At 51.8% G+C, this 18,804-nt stretch overlaps 1 protein-coding gene across 5 annotated transcripts in view; it reads right to left on the bottom strand.

Moving 5' to 3' along the window:
* The window catches only part of Hr3 (nuclear hormone receptor 3 ROR-beta), a 167,741-nt gene that overhangs the window by 148,020 nt on the left and 917 nt on the right, over window positions 1-18,804 (bottom strand). The window contains exon 1 of one of the 5 annotated variants that reach the window (XM_089547691.1): window positions 16,685-16,872. The exons of 3 other annotated variants lie outside the window; for them this stretch is intronic. In XM_089547691.1, coding sequence (XP_089403817.1) covers window positions 16,685-16,691 — 7 coding nt within the window. In that variant the 5' untranslated portion in view covers window positions 16,692-16,872. Of the gene's footprint in view, window positions 1-16,684; window positions 16,873-18,804 lie in introns of those variants that run through there. One more of the 5 variants, XM_089547693.1, reaches the window with a different exon arrangement.

The following is an 18,804-nucleotide window of genomic DNA, read 5'->3' as shown; positions in this document are numbered from 1 at the left end:
AAGAAGGGTGCTTAAACCAGCATTTGACCTTCCATCGAGAAGTGGACCGCAATCTGCCCATGAGCCGATGTTCACTTTCTGGTCTCAGCTAGTCGCAGACTATGAACACTGCGTCAGAACAAAGAGGACTATAGGCTGTTAAGCATGCGTCCCTATAGAACGTCAAGCCCCTGCAACGTATAGGCCCGACCTACAGGTTTTTTTTCTCTCGGCGCGATAATCTGTACCACCCATCGCAGATATGTTCGCGGAAAAAAACACAAAAGTACCCGATGGGAACCAACTCCTAAAGCGGCGCCGTCAACTGTGGGCCCAAAGGCAGCGTGCTATAGGGGAGATCACGGCCCTCCCCAAGTCTCAGACTGTTCGAAACGTCGACGCGAAATTGAAGAGTTTCTCAACCTCGCATACGTATATTAAGATAGAGAGATGTCTTTAGAGAGTCTATCGGCGAACAGTCCGTTCAATTTCGCTTTCACGTGTGGCAAGTGGGGGCCGATAGCTGACCAGCTACTACAGTTAAGCGCTAAACGCATGAAAAAAGCAAACGAGGTGTCGCATGAAGACGCGCACGTGGACGCCTTCTCTCTCTCTCGCCCTTTCCTTCGTCTCTTTTTCAGCCTGTCTTTTCTTCACGAAGGGTGCGCTGTTGAGCGCACCGCGCTGAATACCGAATTTCAGGGGGAGAAGCAATAGGTGCACCACGCGAGATGCATTTCGGTCACGTCCCCTCCCCCTGGACGACGTCCAGGAAGAGGGCGCGACGTGAACTGCAGCCGCCAACACGACTGCGTTGCCGCGGCACTTCTCGTCGTTTCGTCGAATCCGGCAGCTTGCGTCATCCGAGGCGGTCCCATGAATACTGCGATCCCCAATCAGGAGAAGAAGCTGCGGAGGAAGCTATAAACGCAGTCGAGCACGAGTGATACTCTCCGCAGGATATGGTTGTAGGGTGCCGTATTCGCCCGTGGTACCCGCCAATTTGCGTTCCCCTTTCCCGCGCACAAGAGAAACCCGCGTTAAGCGATTGTAGTCAACAGGGTGGCAGGTACAAGTGACCATGAAACGTACTAAACATTACAGGCCGTCACGCGTAGTTCCGTTCTGAATAAGAGACAGCGGCGCTGCAGATCATGTGTAAAAGGCGACTGTAGTGCTTCGCGAATCGCTTACACCTCCTGTACTCTTAATATCTACCGTGTTCCGGTTTTAGAATTGATAGAAGATTGAGGTTTATGGAATACAGAAAAAAGAAAAAATAGTCTCGTCTCCTGGTTTGGTTATTGGGGTTTAACGTCCCAAATCGACTCAGGCTGTGAGGGACGCCGTAGTGGAGGGCTCCGGAAATTTCGACCACCTGGGGCTCTTTAACGTGCACTGACATCGCACAGTACATGGGACTCTAGCATATCGCCTCCATCGAAATTCGGCCGCCGCGGCCGGGATCGAACCCGCGTCTTTGGGGTCAACAGCCGAGCGCCGTAACCACTGAGCTACCGCGGCGGCTGCACCTCCTGTACTTTACTCAATATCTACTGTGTGCCGGTTTTAGAATTGAAGATTAAGGTTAATGGAATGCAAAAAAAAAATTGTCTTCTGCCCTATAGACGAAACATTGGGATGCGTGCGACTGCTTCAGAAGCGTACCTATAGCTCGCGCCCCTATACAGTACATGATCTTAATGTCATAAGAGATTTCTCAGACGAAAAATTTGTCTACAGCCGTTCAGTATTACATAAATGTCTCCAAACACTTGAAGACGGCCATTTTGTGTACGTTTGACGCGCTACCATCGACGAAACCTCCAAGAACAATCCTTGGGATCTCCTAAGGGCGAAGTGGGCACGCGCTTTACATGGCTTGACGCCGCGATGACATTCCTCCCCGTAGACAGTCACATTGGGCTAATTTAGAGCCTCCAAAAAGATACTACCGAGAAGAAATTAGTGGTTTAATGAAAAGGCTTCCATCTAAATTTTGTTTTCCACAAAAATCGATCCTGCGCCTCTTTTGGGGCATTTTGACGCTTGCCCGGCAGTAAAAGACGCACTCTTCGCCTAGAAAGTTGAATTTAAAAATTTTCCCGCCACTAGATTCAAACTTGCGCCGCCTGCACCGAAAAGCACTCCGTGATTACCGCCACGAAGTGAATGGCGGTCCAGCCTAGCTTCTGGGATCCGCCTAAAAAGTGTGTCGACGCCCGTAAGTGCAAAATTGGCTGGTGATGGCAACACCAGTATACCCCCCCTTATTTTGTCTTCTCTAACTAGCAAAACATCGTTTTCGGCGAGGCCAGTCTGAGAATACAACACGGCAACCTATTAAAACAGGACAAGTTTAATTCGTTGCCAGCGTCCCTTTCACGAAACTTCTTCCTCTACAGGAAGCGCAGATTGCTGGTCAACTCCCCGCAAAACAAAGCAGAGACTACAGAAGACGACGGAACAGAACCTGTCCCCTCAACTCTTTTTGTCTGTTTCGTTTATCGCTGAGATCTCTTACTCGCCTATACGTTGACAGTGTGCACAAGAAAATGCCAACATGACCACCACGGCAAAAGATTAAGGAGAAGCACGCCTTCAGCGCGCACTGCAGCAATCAAGAAAACTATGCCATTCGTTTTTTTTTCTTTTACTCGTTCTGGAAATACGGCACGAGCGGTCACTATACTGGGCGCGCTGCCGGCGAACTGGGTCGGCTTAGTCAGTAAAGCTTGGCAGAGTGGAGCACTGGACTTCCACGAGAAAATGAAGGGCGTCGCGTGCAAGCCGGGTCTGACGAGCCGCACAAATGTCGAGGACGCAGAGCACCAGAGCCACAGGACGACAACAGGGTAAAGCATGAGAAAAGATGACGCCGCCGTACCCTACCTTTCAGCGGAGTGGCTACCAACGCCAAGGCTAACAATGTTCCACAACAACAACAACAACAACAAAAAAGCTATTCGCCAGAACACGATTCAAAGCGCCGTGAGAATGGCGCATCACATGCTAGAAACCAAATAAGCACCTTAATAATAGTTAGATATTTAGTCCATTTTTACAACAATAATAATAGTTATTATTTGACAGCCACGCACTAGATGGTGGAAGACAATGTGTCCACAGTAAAAGCTGTCCACAGTAAAAGCTGTCCCAGTAGTTCGGCGGCAGTACACTGGGTTACAACTTGCAACGAATATTAAGGCGAAAGTCTTTAATGGCTCGTACTGTCGTCCGTTAACAAAGCGTGTCACACGAGTTTAACTCGGGAACTAAAAAAGGATAGAAGAAAACCAATGGTTGCTTCAGATAGAGGAGGGAAAATGAACCTAAACGCCAAGTTTGATGACTGTAGGTTAATTAGTTAATTATAGGCAAAAATGTCGAAATAGCGCGGACCTCGATATAACCACGGGAACGGTGTGACGTCAAGTGAATCCACCGGTAATTGTCACGGTATAGTGAAAATTGTCACAGAATGGTCGGGAAAACGTCGGATTTGTGTCAAATTAGATGGAGAAATGTGCAATTCAGCGTAATTAACACTTCCGGTCCTCGAAAGATCTACAATTTGGGCATCGATATAGCCGCGGGGACGGTGTGACGTCACATCCACGAGAAGTCGTCACGGCATAGTGTCCTCGGCTTTCGCCTCTCAGCACTTTAGTTGCCAAAGTGTCCGAGCAACTTTTTGTACACACATAGATACAACAGACATAGCGCAACAGTTATGCGCAATGGCAAAAAAAAAAAGAAAGCGACGAAAGTTCCCAAAAGAGAACGGAGCCTCGCGAACTAAATATTACGGAGCTAGCGGGAGACGAGGCGAAAAAGGCCCAGAAGAGGCGTCTCGAAAAAGAAGCCCGAGTCGCGGTGGAAGAGAGAGTGCGTGACGGCGGCTTGCGCAACCACGCGGCGTCGCAGGCAGCGCGGCTCGGGGGGGAGACCGCAGTCCGCGAAACGGGGTCACGCGGCGGAGAGGGGGAGAGGAGCGCGGCGCCGAGCGGGAGGAGAGCACCGCAAACCGGGAAGGAGGGGGAAACACGGAAAGAAACGACCTTGGCAAGGTCGTTGTCTTCTTCCAACGCGCGCCCGATTCCAGCCCGCGCTCACTACTGGCCCGGTCAGAACCAGCATCGGGCCGAACAATGGCGGTGGGCCGACGCCACAGCTCGCCAGGCGCGGATAGCGGTAACGCGGGCCAGTGGCTTCTTTCCGAGCCGACTGGATTCATGGCGCGTCGCGTGCGGAAGATTCGGCTACCCAGTGGCGTCGTAGTCCATCACTGCGTTCTCCTTGATGATCCGACAACGATCATGTTAGCGTCAGAACGGGAACGTGATGCCGCGTGTGCAATGCGTTGGGGCGTCCGCAGCACGGCCTGGGTGCCGGAAATTCCGCTCTCCAGACGCCTGATGGCTAACTGCACACGAATCAGCTGGCTCTGCCTTCGCGCACAAAAGGAGATTAGACTCCGAGATTGGTGTTCCCACCTAAACATGTGCTCGAGTAACAGGCAGCACTATTTAGTCGCCATTTTGGACTTCCTGTCGATTCCTACTAGAGAAGGAGAACGTGGTGACTACAGCCAATGACCGTACGCCATTTTTATCGCCGAATTGCTCCCTTCCGAGAATCTGCACACAGGCAGTGACTTCTCAATCCTCGCTGCCATTGGTGCCTGATCTTGGTTTCTCATCCCTTCGCAGCCTTCTCCAGTGAATCGGTGTTCCTCGCTGCCTCTGCCACGAAGAGCCGTTCGGTCCTCAAGTATCGCAACCAGCAGCTCGCGTGGACGCGCTTTCGCCCGCGTTTCGGCGAGTCCCGATGCAGTGCCTGCTAGGCGGCACCCACTCGCCAGCCCGGGCCCAAGTCGGCCCTGCGGCGGCGGTGCGAAAAGCTACCGCCGAGAACGACTCCGCCCGTGTCGACGCGGGGGCACCTGCAGAGCGCATGCGGGCGGCGGCGAGGTGCGCCGCCGCTCGGCGGCAGCAGCGCGTTGGCTTCCCAGGGACGCGCGCGGGGGCAACGCTCGGCGCGAGGGTCCCGTTACGAGCGCCCTCCTCCCCTCCCCTCTCCTCCCTCCCCTCCGCCTGTCATCTTTGTGTTGGCTTGGCATCGCGCCGCCGCCGCCGCGTTCTTATGCGCGCGATGCCCGCCGCTCGCCGTCCGCCTGGCACAGGGGACGCGGTGCGTGCTACGAGCAGCGCCGCTAGACAACGCCACGCCGCGGAACGAGGAAGGGCCTCTGCGCCGTCGATGACGAAGCTTTGCGCACTGAATGACACCGGGCGGAGCGCACGGAGTCTCAGTTCGAACAAATGCGAGGGGTTGGTTAGAACACGAAGATCACGGCCAGAACGACGAAAAAGTGAAATCCGAAACAGTCCGGAATCGATGTTCATCTCTGTTTTTCATGCTTTTCAAGTAGGCTATGCATATAACGGCGCGAGACATTTCTGCCACGCGTGATGCAGGGAGCCTCCGTTCCTTTATTTACTATCAGCCCCGGCTGACGTCGATGCAGCCAGCCGAAAAGCAGCAATATTGAAGGTGCTGGTATAGTGCCTTTAGTTTTTCATCCCTTCTCATCCCCTCTCCGGCGAAGAGCGCTTTCAGCGGCACTACAAATCTCGGAATAAAAGCTGGTGCTGTCGAAAGAGCCAACACTGATCTCCACTAGGGGACAACCAACACGAGGTCAGTGTATTAACGATACGAAAGTCATGTCATACGCATAGGCAATATATATGCATTTCGCTACTGATGACGACAGAGTACAAACTAAAGCCAAATCGCAGTCGATGACAGGGACGAGAGTTTGGTGCATGGATTCCGAGATCGCATATGACGACAAGGTTTGTTAAACCCAGATTCACCCTGTCGCTTCGCTCAATTTTGACGGCCTTATGTAGGAGCACCGGACCCTCCCAGACCGATCGTGGCAGTATGCTGAGCGGCGTTTGAGAGGGCTGTTTTAAAACCAATCATCATCAAAAAAAAAAAAAAACAACCTACGGTGAGACGGATTCGAACTTCGCGCCATTTATCCTAAAACTTATAAATTTTGAGAATGGATTCGATTCGTTTCGAGCATCTTGTAAAACGCACTATTTCATTTCTTCAGTGAGAATTAAATAGAAGGATATCCGAACCACGGTTCGAAGTTTTAGATTTCTGACAGCATCGTCGTCCGCCCTCAGGTGCAGTAGTCATTTTATAGCCATGATTACCTCTGACAGTTTTTTTAAAGACCTCAGGGCGCACTACTAGCGACACGGCGAAACGTGTGTCCCTAAAGAGATGTTTATTAAAATTATTATAAGAACGCTTCTTCGACTCGCACACGGTCGAAAATCGCCGGTTTCATCGGCGCCCCAGCGCAACACAGTTCGGACGAAGAGAGATGCAGACATTCGCGCGGCGTGTGCTCATTGCCGGCATTTAGCCCTTGCAGTTGGCCATATAGGTCGGTGCAAATTGAACCACCGCACCTCATGAGCTAACTGCGGCAGAGGACTGAACTGTGCCATCGTGAAGCGCTGCTGAAAAGGAGGATGCGAGGGTGACCCTCCGGAATTCGTTGCGCATGAAAGCTTCCTTCGGGGCACTTTGTCGAAGCATGTTTGTGTTTCGCTAGGGTTATCAGGACTGGGTCGTTGCGTGGCGGATTTTGTTGCACGGACGCGTATTTTACAAACCGATCCAAAACGACCAGTGGAATTCGTCGTTAAAATCATTTTTGTGCATTGATTGCGCATTCTTGGCTTGAAATGGTTCTATACGGACAGTCGCAAAGGGTTAAGACATTTGCGCCAGATTATAGACAGTTTTAGTATAGCGTTTGCGTTTTTTGCGTACGCAACACGCAAGATGTTTGCGTACGCTAAATTCAAAGCGCGAACAACACTTTTAGGTGAGCGTTTGCGGACCGTTCCGCAATAGGCGCTAAGTAGACATACAACATCCAGGTTCAGCCCCGTTTGGGTAAGTACCTAGCGCCACCACACGTCGAAAAAAACTTCTGAGAAGTGCTAAAAATGGCCGTTGCCATGACGACAGTGTACACAACCTGTCGTTAGGCTTACGGGCTTGAAAACAGACTGCTATCTCAAAAGTACCGGCAAGTTATCGCACATAGCATTGCGTCCCAGTGAAACGACAGAAAGCGGAAGCGAATACCACCATTTATTGCCAGTTGAGCGCCCGAATAACTCAATGACGAGGTATTTTAGAACCGAAGCGGGCAAACAGGGCGCCGCCATGTTGTCTCCGCAAGCCCCGCAAAGACGCTACGCTATTTCCAGAAAATTGCGCGCGTACGCTAAACGCTAAGCTTCTTTTAGCGTTCTGCGCATGCGCATTCTACATGCGCTATTTTATTGCGTACGCAAAGGTTTTGCGTACGCTATACTAAAACTGTCTTATATCCCTGCAGTGACCGATGTCGCCAGAAAGTAAGTTGCGTAGGCATATCTGCACGCCGGCCCCGCCGCTGTGGCTCAGTGGCTACGGCGCTCGGCTTCTGACCCGAAAGACGCGGGTTCGATCCCGGCCGCGGCGGCCGAATTTCGATGGAGGCGAAATTCTAGAGGCCCGTGTACTGTGCGATTTCAGTGCACGTTAAAGAACCCCAGGTGGTCGAAATTTCCGGAGCCCTTCACTCAGTTCACTCAGTCATATAGCCTCAGTTGCTTTGGGACGTTAAACCCCAACAAACCAAACCATATCTGCACGCCGCGACAGAAGTGGATCGATGTGTCACATAATGCAAGAAACGAGCCTAAATTGCACTGAGGGCAAGTTTAACCCACCAAGTAGACAGCCTATAGCTATCAGAACGAAACAGCTTACAAAAGGTACAATCAAGGAAGCTGATGAAAACGGCTGCTACGCGGTGCAGATGACAGTGGACGGGGATCTGCCAATTATGCTGTTTTCAGATGCGAGTTCTGTGCGCCGCTTAGACCTCAATAGATCACGGGATGAAATTAATCTCTCCCTATAATACCTTACACAATCCGGCTTTTACCCTGAGGTCAGGTGCCACCGACCCCTCCCGGAACAGGGAGCAGGCCAGCTGAAATGATGTGACCTCGGGTGTCGCATTCCATTTGGTTATGAAGATGGTTTGGTTTATTGGGGTTTAACGTCCCAAAGCGACTAAGGCTATGAGGGATGCTGTAGTGAAGGGCTCCAGATAATTTCGACCACCCGGGGTTCTTTAACGTGCACTGACATCGCACAGTACACGGGCCTCCAGAATTTCGCCTCTATATCAAACTGCGACCGCCACGGCCGGGATCGAACCTGCGTCTTTCGGGTCAGCAGCCGAGCACCATAACCACTGAGCCACTGCGACGGCATTTGGTTAGGAAGAGGCCAGGGCACTCCTCCCAAGGTCATCACGTGACAAGTGACAGCGGAATCGTGGCCTCGTTGCGCTTTTTAGGTTACTACCGCTCCTACGACGACGCACTTTAACTACGCAGCGCCCACATGATACAGCTGTCGCTGCAGAACAACTGCGCTGCGCGTATTCCGCTATCCAAACTCCGCCTGCGTCATTGTGTTCGTGTTTAAGAGACTCTGATGAGAATGTGAAGTTAAACCTGTGCCGACAAGGAGACCATTCCCTTACAAATCATGTTTTAGACAGTCTATAGAGTGTCTATAGACTTCTGTCTATAAAGACTATAGACAAATCCTAGAGAGCAGTTTATAGGCAATACAAATGCCATAGACAGTCTATATTTATGGCCATACACTTTTAACAGACTTTTGTCTACAGACAGTTCATAGACTATGAATAGACAAAAAGCAATACCTATAGGAAGTCAATAGAGTCAATAAGAAGTCTATAGACTGTCTATAGACCATTTTTATAAGGCTTCTCACCGAAAACAAAGCTTAGAAGATAGAAAAAACCATAAACACGAAATACAGGTGTCGCCACCACCGACCGCATTCGCAAGTAAACTACGTGCATCGGCAGCCAAAAAATTTTTTTTTCGTAGTTACCCCGCCGCGGTGGCTCAGTGGTTACGACGCTTTGCTGCTGACCCGAAAGACGCGGGTTCGATCCAGACCGCGGAGGCCGAATTTCTATGGAGGCGAAATTCTCGAGGCCCGTGTACTGTGCGATGTCAGTGCACGTTAAAGAACCCCAGGTGGTAGAAATTTCCGGAGCCCTACATTACGGCGCCCCTCATAACCTGAGTCGCTTTGGGTCGTTAAACCCTAATAAACCAAAAAACCAAATGAAAGCCGGAAAGGGCTACGGAATCGATCTGCACCGAGGACAAAAATTCTACGCAGTTCTCAGCGTTGTCCCTTGAAGAGAACTGATATTACGCCGCGCGCAAGTCACCAGTGGTCGCTGCCTCGTCGGGAGAGGGCCTCCGGCCACGCAGCCACTCGCATGTTAATGGCTGCGAGGCCCTCGAGATGCAGTCTCGCGTGCTCGCGGAGCAGCAGCGGACTGCGCAGCCGGCTGCGATGGAGTCGGCCGCACAACAGCTCTGCTGTGGTGGGGGACCTTGGGGAGTCGGCGCCAGCAGCCGCGTTCGGCTGCTCATACGACGCCGAGCCGATCGGACGGCGACCGGCTTGGCGCTTCCCCTCTCAGCCTGCGCCCCTCGGGACGTGTTCCGGAGGCCTTGCCTGCCTGCCCCCCCCACCGGTGGGTGTGCGTGCGTGACGTCATCGCCGTTACTCGGCCTGCTAGCGGCCCCCCTCTTCGAACGGAGCGGCTGACGTGACCGGCCCCACTGCCGATGGTGTTCAGCGGTGGCTGGCGCAACGACTCGGCCGCACGCGAGAACCATGTACAGTCTTTGTCGAAAGTAACCAGGCTGCACGTTTTTTTCTTCTCAGTCGTATATTCAAGCTATTATGCCAGCCCTCAAGCTATACATCTCTGTATGGTAAGAAGAACCCCTGTTCTCACCTTCAAAGATCGGTTTGGTTTATGGGGTTTAACGTCCCAAAGTGACTAAGGCTATGAGAGACGCCGTAGTTGAGGGCTCCGGAAATTTCGACCACCTGTGGTTCTTTAACGTGCACTGACATCGCACAGCACACGGGCCTCTAGAATTTCGCCTCAATCGAAATTCAGCCGCCGTGGCCGGGATCGAACACGCAACTTTCGGGCCAGTAGTCGAGCGCCGTAACCACTGAGCCACCGCGGCGGGGCTGACTTTCTGCGTATGTCGGCATTAACACATTAAGCCATCGCGTCATACTCTTAAGGCGGTGATAGAGTGTCGTCCGCTCCACTTTCTGCAGACTACAGTATACTCCTTAGCCCATAATTGAATAACGAGCCTGAGACGAACGAAGTGTAACAGACGAACTGGACGCATACTGCCCCAAAATCGGCGCCTTTACAGTATACTTATTTGATAGGTTGTGCGCTAAAAAGGACGTTCACAGGAAAAAGAGTAGAGGATAGAAAGGATAGAGAGGTTAAAAAGGTCTTTTTAGCGCACAACCTATCAAATATGAATATGTACCAACTAGCCCGTCAAAAAGCCTTACTTGTACAATACACTAAGTACCGATCCCAGCGCTGCTATACGAAGCGCTCTCCGCGACACGAATCCTCTCCATCGTGTTTCGCCCCGGCGCAGCAAAATGACCACCAAGTGTGAGCCGGGGACCAGCGGTTGTGCGCGGGGGCATCGACGCGCCCATTAATACATACGTGCTACGCAGGGGCGGCCGTACTTCCGAAGAGCACCTTGCGTAACACTTGACGCGGCGCTGCGACGCAACGGCGTTTCGGGGAAATTGAAAGGCTGGGCGTCGCCGCCATGCCCGGCTTCCAAAACGTGAGGGGTGTGCAGAGACGACTCTCCACTCGGCAGCGGAGGGTTTCAAAACGTGGACTCGCATTTTCGTCGCCACTGCTCGTTGGCTGCGTACAGCCGATGGTCGCGCCATCTACAGCGTGGCGGAGACACGTACTACGCCTGCAGTAACGATTATCCCCGCCGTATTATTACACGCGGGAAATAATAACGCGAAAGGGACATTGAGCGCAATTGTAAGCTGGCCAGTAACGATACGTTACGCAGCATGTTCTGACGACAGAAAGGCTACTTTTACTGAAAACGAGGCTTTTACAAGCCTACAAAACGCCGCAAACCCAGACGAAAAATAAAAAGTGCGGTCCCAAAATACGACCAAATGCTTTGTCGTCCCGCCGTGACGACAGATTTTTCTGCAGTACTGCGAAGTCGTCTGTTGTCGCGATAGAGCAGGCTTTGTCGCTACGACAGGGGGCTGTACAAGACTACAAAAATTCCTGTCACTAAAACAATTTCTGCCATCAGGTCCCAAATATTATAACAAAATATGTCGTGCTTCCTTACAAAGCAATGAAAAAAAAACTAAAAACTGAGATACAGGTGTCCGACAGCGGCCGTCTTCGCAAGCAAACTATGAAGACGTCAGTACTGTTTCGTACGCGAACCTCTGAGGCCAGGCGCCATTCACTCTCCAACGGTGATGACGGAGTGCTTTTCAGTAATGATGCCGGGAGCGCAGCACTAGCGGCAAAAAGAAAAAGTTAATCTTAAGTTGCCAGAGCACGCAAACAGTATGAGAAAAAGGTTTATAGGACGCTTACTACTGTAACGAGTTCAGCGACAAATGCTCGAGGAGGTGAATATCGAGCGCCGATATCGCTATGCTGTCCCTCGTGACGTCATTGTGTTCTGACCACTGCGCGCAGCGCGTTGCAGTGACGCCATGCCTGACGTCTCTCTGAGCTGTCCAATCGGCGTGCCGCGGTTACGGCAACGCGGAAGAAGCAGGAACCGTGACCTTAGTTAGCAGCTGTCGCTGCGAAGTGTAAATCCGAGCCTCAGGATTAACGAGTTGGCTCGGAAAACCGCCGAAAGCGACAGCACTGACGTTCCTCAGAAAATGCAACGTGCAGTGCAACGTAAGGTTTTAGACTTTCAACGGCGGTGAAATGCAAAAAATTCCACGTGCTCTGCGCTGCACACTAAGGAGCGCCAGTTGGTAGCAATTACTCCGGAGCCCTCCACTGATGCGAACAACACAGTCCACATGTCGCTAGCACAGCACCAGCTCTTCGGCGTTTAGCACAAGTCCCACATGAATGGATAGTTAGAGGCACGATACACTGCGGCCTTGGGGGTCACGGCACGTCGACGAGCACGAGATTAAATCAGTTGCTCCCGCACTGACAAGGACGTTGCAGTGACAAAATCGAACGCGCCGCATACTGTTCAAGCGCTATCAGTATAGCTGAGAGCGCGGCTGCGTCGGTGGTCGCTGCCTGCATGTTTCATCATCATCATCATCATCATCAGCCTGACCACGCCCACTGCAGGGCAAAGGCATGTTTCGACGACCAGCTAATATTAACACATCTGCCCAGGTTTCCATCTACGATCCGGGCCGCATGAATTTGCTTAACCTCGCCCAGAAAAACCGGAATGCGTGGCGAGGGGGCACATTTTATTGTCAAGCCCCGAAAGCGCCACTGATTGAGGAGCCGCTCGAAGCGCGCAGTGTCACTCGCGAGTTGTTACTTGGCGAAAATCGAAAAATCAAGCTCAAGTACACGACAATATTCCCTGTCTTAATGGCTTTGTTGAAACATGAGGTTTTTTTTTTCTTTTTTTCAGTCATGAACTTCCTGCGGCTTCGTAGCATTAGCCACGAAAAAGCGCACATTGCATCACCAAAAAACTACCTTGCTCGCATGGGAGGCTTAAAATTGATCACTAACAAAGTTCTCGGAGAACACTCAAGCCAAGCCCTCTAAGGCTTGTTATTCGGTTCGCATCACATTTATTTGTTTCACGCACTTAACGGATCTTTATTTCACAAGGTAGGACACCATGAATGGGCAATGCCCTGGCGTGACATTCTCTTTCTGGTTGCCTACTCAGCGTCAATGAGAAATGCTACTTGCCAACGACAAACGTCAGTGTTATCTCTCAATAATTGTCAATGTCCTCCGCCCGTATATATTTCCACCCTGCGGTTGATCCTGAGGGAAGCACACACAGAAGACGAAAAACAGCAGCGAGTGCTATCACTAAACTAGCTACAGCGATGAACCGGATACTCAGGTAGGTCAGTAAGCAAGTGAACCCAAGATTTAGGAGCGAGCAAGCCATTTCAGCGCATTAAGGAACTTAGTTGGCGGACATAGCCAAAAGACGTGAAGTATGCGGATGGAGCGCTACAAAATTCGGTGGACACAGGCTGCAAGCACGGTTTAGGTTACATTTCTTCGATGCCCAAAAAATGAGAATAACTACGACGAGGCCTCGCTCAAGAATAGGACGATGCCGGTAAACCGGTAGAAACACTGCAGCCATAGAATTATAACTCCCAGCGCTATATACAGGACCGGGAAAGAAGTAAACCACGAAAAGCGCTGACTAACTGCCTAATCTTTTCAGAACGGAATGAAAGGGGGAAAATATTGCATACCGTCAGCCATGGATATATTCACACAAAGGTAGGCATCAAAAGAAAAAAAAAAAAGACACGAAAAACAAGCCGACAGTAAAATGCACTCAACACACACGCCTGGTTTTACCTTTCTGCTTTCGTTGCCCTCCATTCCATGCATACAGGCGGAGTAAGACAATCAGCAGTTAGCGATCGGTGTCGTCTACTTTACTGCTGGTCCTAAAACTGCTAAACTACAGCGATATTGGTCAGTGAGTACGAGCTGCAGTCTAGACGAGAATGCCTACAAATTTGCACTTGCCGACACCAGAAAAAAAAAAATACACTCAGTTAAATCTTCTAAGAAGCGCATTATACATCATATTTCACAGAAAACAGCTGATGACTCTGCCTGGGTGCTCCTGTGTTTCATAACAGTATATCTACAAGCTAAGAAATAGAGTATTCTCCATTGCAATATAAATAGTCTGAAATGTCCCAATTCTTGTCTAACATGTCCGGCTTGTCTCTGCCCATTTCAGCGGCGTATCCCGGCTGTAAAACATCGCCGGTTCGCGTAGAGCGTTAGGTTTTTCGCGACTTCAGTTGCACGCAACAAAGAAAAAGTCACGAGAGGAAGCCTACTTGGCTATCATGACCTACGTAAAACCTGCATGCAATTATTTTCCCCCTGAAAGCTATTTCCCCTCCCTTCGGAAGACTAACTTTTTCCCGTCTGTAGCCACACTTTTAGACCTGTAGGAATTTGCAATAAAGAGCACCATCACCCGTAATCACCATCCTGCTAGCGTTCAAGCTGGCTGAAGAGCTTAGCGCCCGTTTGACGAGACATTTTCGTTAGTCTGCAGCAGTTGGAGACCTCAAGACCCAGTCCGAACTGACCACAGGGGCAAGTTTGAAAACAAGGGACAAGCGAGAAGTCTGTCGATTCGGGGGTTGAGAGACTAGGCTTCGAGCGTTTAAAGCACAATTACTAACGAAGTCATAAACCAGGTCAATGAATTCTTGCATGAAATAGACTGAAATTCAACATACCGTCGTGACTCTGCGGTTAGCGCGCTTGGCTGCCGAGCCTGGAGACGCGGGTTCAGTCCCGGCCGCGTTTCGACGGAGGCGGAATTCTAGAGGCCCGTGTACTGTGCGCTGTCAGTGCATGTTAAAGAACCCTCGAACAGGAGGCCTTCGCTACGACATCTCTCATAGCTCATATCAAGCCAGTAAAGTTAGCGAAAGCGCGACAGGCCTGGTTCTCGGCTTATTCAGGGTGAAACGCTTGGGAAATGGGTCTTTGAACAAACCTTGAGCAAAACGAACCTTGTGCCATGGCGCTCTGTGCCCGCAGATGCCCTTGCGCCACAAAAATTCACTATCATCATCACCATAATCATCAACAAAGCGCAAAAAACAAACAAATCTGTTCACATGCAGTGCGACAGGTCCCAAGTGATATGTTGCAAGTGTAGGGCCCTGTATACGTACAGGTGCCCGCAAAAGTTTTCGGAACACGACAACTGCAACAAAACCTTAATTAATGGGCAGCCTAAGCATGCAGCCATCAAGTGAAGTTTGTGCTTCGTGGTTCCCAGCGCGACCTGCACAATGCAACGCTCAGTTCCTGGTTGCGCTTCTAGACAGCGAGGAAACTGATGTGTTTCGTGATTTCGGCGTTCAGAAAACTTTTGTGGGCGCCTGTGCGGTACGTTTTTACTGTTAAAAAACTGCAGACATCCCGATTTCCTATCAAAGATACATTTGCGACCAGAGGCTCCATCTAAAACGAAGCATAGACGTCCTAGACTAGCGTTAGTCACAAAATTTGCCAAAGACGCCTGATAAACTATGAATAACTGGCTAATACGATTGTTGTTGCAAAACAGCCATCGTTGAAGTAAATCACCCAGCAAAAAGCCGCAGCATCCAGGGGCTGCACATACCATCATGGCGGCTAACATGGGGTCAACAGATAGATGGCGCCACCGTGGCAAGATGGCAGCGCCCTAAAGAAAAGTGGGCTTAGCCGAGGAGGCGCGCTCTTCTAGAATAACACTTGTCAGGATACAACTGTGCACACGGCTAAAAGAGTTGCGAAGCTTGTTTCGTCACACCAGCGTTGCAACCCGCCAATAACTCATGAAACCCAGCGACCACGCAGAAGGGAAAGCGTAGAACGGTGCGGAAACTGTCGGGCAGTACCACGGCGAAATAAAGAAACGAGCCAGAAAAGGATGGAGCTACAGCGGTGATCAAGGATACGAAAACAAGCAAGCAAATTCTCAAAAGCAGAACGTGCTCGGCGCACGCGAACAGAATGACAGGTGCCAGCAATGGGGAGCAAGAAGTCACATTCGCGGCCCTCGGATTGCTCAAAAGGAAACAGCAGCCCTTCAATTCCAAAGCGGGCGCGAATAACGGCCCCGAGGAAAAAGGCGGCCACGGAGCGACGTTTCATAATTCCACTTCCGCCAGCGCGCACCGCCTCAGTGCGTTAGACCAGCGGCTAGCCGCGGCAGCAGACAGCCCTCTTGTTTCTATCTTTTTGTTGCTTTCGGCGATCTTTCCTTCCTCTCTCAACTTTCGTGCTGTCCGCCCCCCTTTTTTGGTTTTCTTTTATCCACGGAAGACGCGCGAGAAAAAGCAGCAACGAGCGGTTTCCGGGTGCCGCCGTCTTCCAGTCCCGCACCTTGCCGGATTCGTCGGCGCACGTGCGATTCCAGCTTACAGCGTACACATGCGCCAGATGGAGAAACCGATAGGGTGCCACAGAGCGAGTCCCCACTTGAAGGAAGCGATCAGCGCCACTAGAACACAGATCGCGATTATCAGAGGCGGTGTTTTTATGTCGCGAAGAAATGCGACGCAGAGCGTCCGAAAAGCAGACAAACGGGCGAAGCCTCATTCGAGCGAGCGGGCGCCCCGCGGCGTTCGGGAGAGAGCCCGGGCCGAAACGCGGGTCACGTGACGGCGACCGTGCGGTGCACTGCGTGCCGTTGCCTAGAACCACGGGGCGTAAACACAAGGCGCACGCCGTCGCCGCCGCGCCACTGCGGACACACGCGAGACGCGGCAACGTTATGCTCTGCGGCTCCCAGGCGCGAGCCGCGCTAAATGCGAAAGGGGGAAGAGAGGCAGCCTTCGCCGTTTGCGCAACGAGAGACGTAATGGACGCGGCGGCGTCGGGCCTGCGGCGCCGTCAAAAACAAGACCGCGGCAGCGTTGCCCGCGATGGGCGAAGGACACTCACCCGCCATGCACGGGGCAGCGGCGCAGCCCTTCCTGGCCTGTACAATTCAGGGCATCTTGAGCGGGGCACAGATACCGTTTCGGTGGACACTGGCTCCGGGGGCAAAGAAGCAGACGACACCGCTACATCGCGACAGTTAGAAAAGGAGCGGAGGGCGGCGCGCGGACAGCGCCGGCGGAGGAGAAAGAAGTCGCCAACGCTGCGAGGGCGGGGGAAGGCAGGCTTTCCCGCGGTCTCCTCCTCGCTCGAGGAAGTGGTGCCGTAGGGGGGCTTCACCGCTCAAAAGGCGAAGCGACGCGAAACGGAACACGGGCTTGTTGTCAATCCGGCGTCCAGGCTTTCTTCGCCCACTAGCTTTTTTTCGCGTACTCCTCCTGCACGCGGCGGCCCGGCAAGATTGGCCTCTGTGCGTGTGCGCTTAATTGCGGATCCCCTACACAGCGCTTCTTCGGTAGACCCTCTCGTGCGCGCCAGCGTGTGTGCGTTGTTTACGAGCCAATATCGATTCGCATCTTCCGCTCGGGGGGAAACGCGTGCTGTGCGGTTCCCCTCCCTCCTCACGCCGCGGGATGGTTACGCGAGCGAACAAACTTTGCTCTCTCGGCGTTGGTTGCCGCTTCCGGGTTGCCGGGGGGAGGGGAGCGGGGCGAACAGAAAAAAGGCGCCGCCGCCGCCTCGAAGACACCGTCGGACGCAAGCGGGAACGCTAGACGCGCGGCCAGCGAGCCACCCAGGGGTGCCGAATGGTTACGTAAACGAACCGCAACGGCGCTCCTGACACAGTGGTGCGCGGTTGACTTCCTCCATCGGTGCGCTTTAATTTCTAGGCTCAAGAAACTGCGCCGGCCAGAGTTCGTCCTCGAGCCGCAAATGCGTAGAACTAATGAAGCCAGTTATGGGCCGCAGCCGGCACTAGTGTGAATATGTAAAACTGTTCGCTGCAGGCGGCAATTAAAGGTCTGCTACTACGCGACGAGACAAAAGAAAATGTACCTTTTATTCGCATAATTACTTTCCGTAGCAACAGCAAATGCGATAATCGAGCTGTCTTCTTTCAGCGAGCCGTTCAATAGCGAAAGTCTTGTAATAAGCAGTCTATACACAAACGTAATCAAAATACGGATATAGAAGCTGTATGCGTCGGAATGCTTTTTTCGCGAAGTTAAACGACAACCATGCCATCATCGGTTCAAGACCACGAGTTCAAAGTTGCGTAGATTTGTCACTGACACGTGAAAGAAGCGCACAATTTCTCCATCGTCGTACTAGAAGTAAATACGACGATACTTGTCATCAGGATATGGCACGCCCTGCTGGCTGTAATGTTTTTTTTTTCTTTTATGTCCTCGTACGTTATGACAATTGCTTTTAATGTACAAGAGGAGGTCACAGGACAACGTCTTCCAATCATGCGGTTACGATACCTGAAGGTGCACGTCCAACAACAACAACAAAAAAAAAATCTGGGAGAAGCAACTTCAAAAAATCTCGGCGCGAGAAACTGTTCCTGCTTTTCCACAGGGTCCACTAGTGCTGGAGGTGATACGTCGCGAGCGGACCGCACTGCCTGATGTTGCATACTCGCGACGTCATGGACACAAAGCTTCCGGAAACAGAACAACGGCCAGAAAAGAGAGAGAACGGAGCATTCGTTAGGCGCACGCGATGTGCGACCTCGGGGTTGTGTCTGTAGCGATCGTGGAGCGGGAATCGGCGACAGCGCGTTACGTAACTGGGGTCACTCGGAGGCATCGGCTGCGGGCACCTAACACGGGCACAGATCGACGCTGCCGCTACGATTTTGTCGAAGAAAATGTAAAAGCAATCGAGGTTACAATACTGAGGTGTCTGCCTGCATCCATCACGGTGGCACGTGTGCGCGCAAATAGTTGAGCAGACTAGCAAAGCATCGCTACGGAAAAACACGCCTCAGTTGCTTTCTCAGAGCAAGAGAGTCGATCCGCATGGTGGCGAGCATTCCCGAGATTGGGTGTCGTAGAGCAACGATGGCCAACGTGTAACGTTGAAGACAAACTTATTCGCAAACATAAGCCACTGGTTTCAACGTCGCTTAGAGCTGCGGCGATGAGTGCGAGACGCTACCTGCCTTTCACAAGTAG

Source organism: Amblyomma mixtum, chromosome 6 (genome assembly GCF_055824585.1).
Source record: "Amblyomma mixtum isolate Tamu chromosome 6, ASM5582458v1, whole genome shotgun sequence".
Taxonomy (NCBI): Eukaryota; Metazoa; Arthropoda; class Arachnida; order Ixodida; family Ixodidae; genus Amblyomma; species Amblyomma mixtum.
Note: the sequence above shows the minus strand (reverse complement) of the source record. Positions and strands in the feature narration are given on the sequence as shown.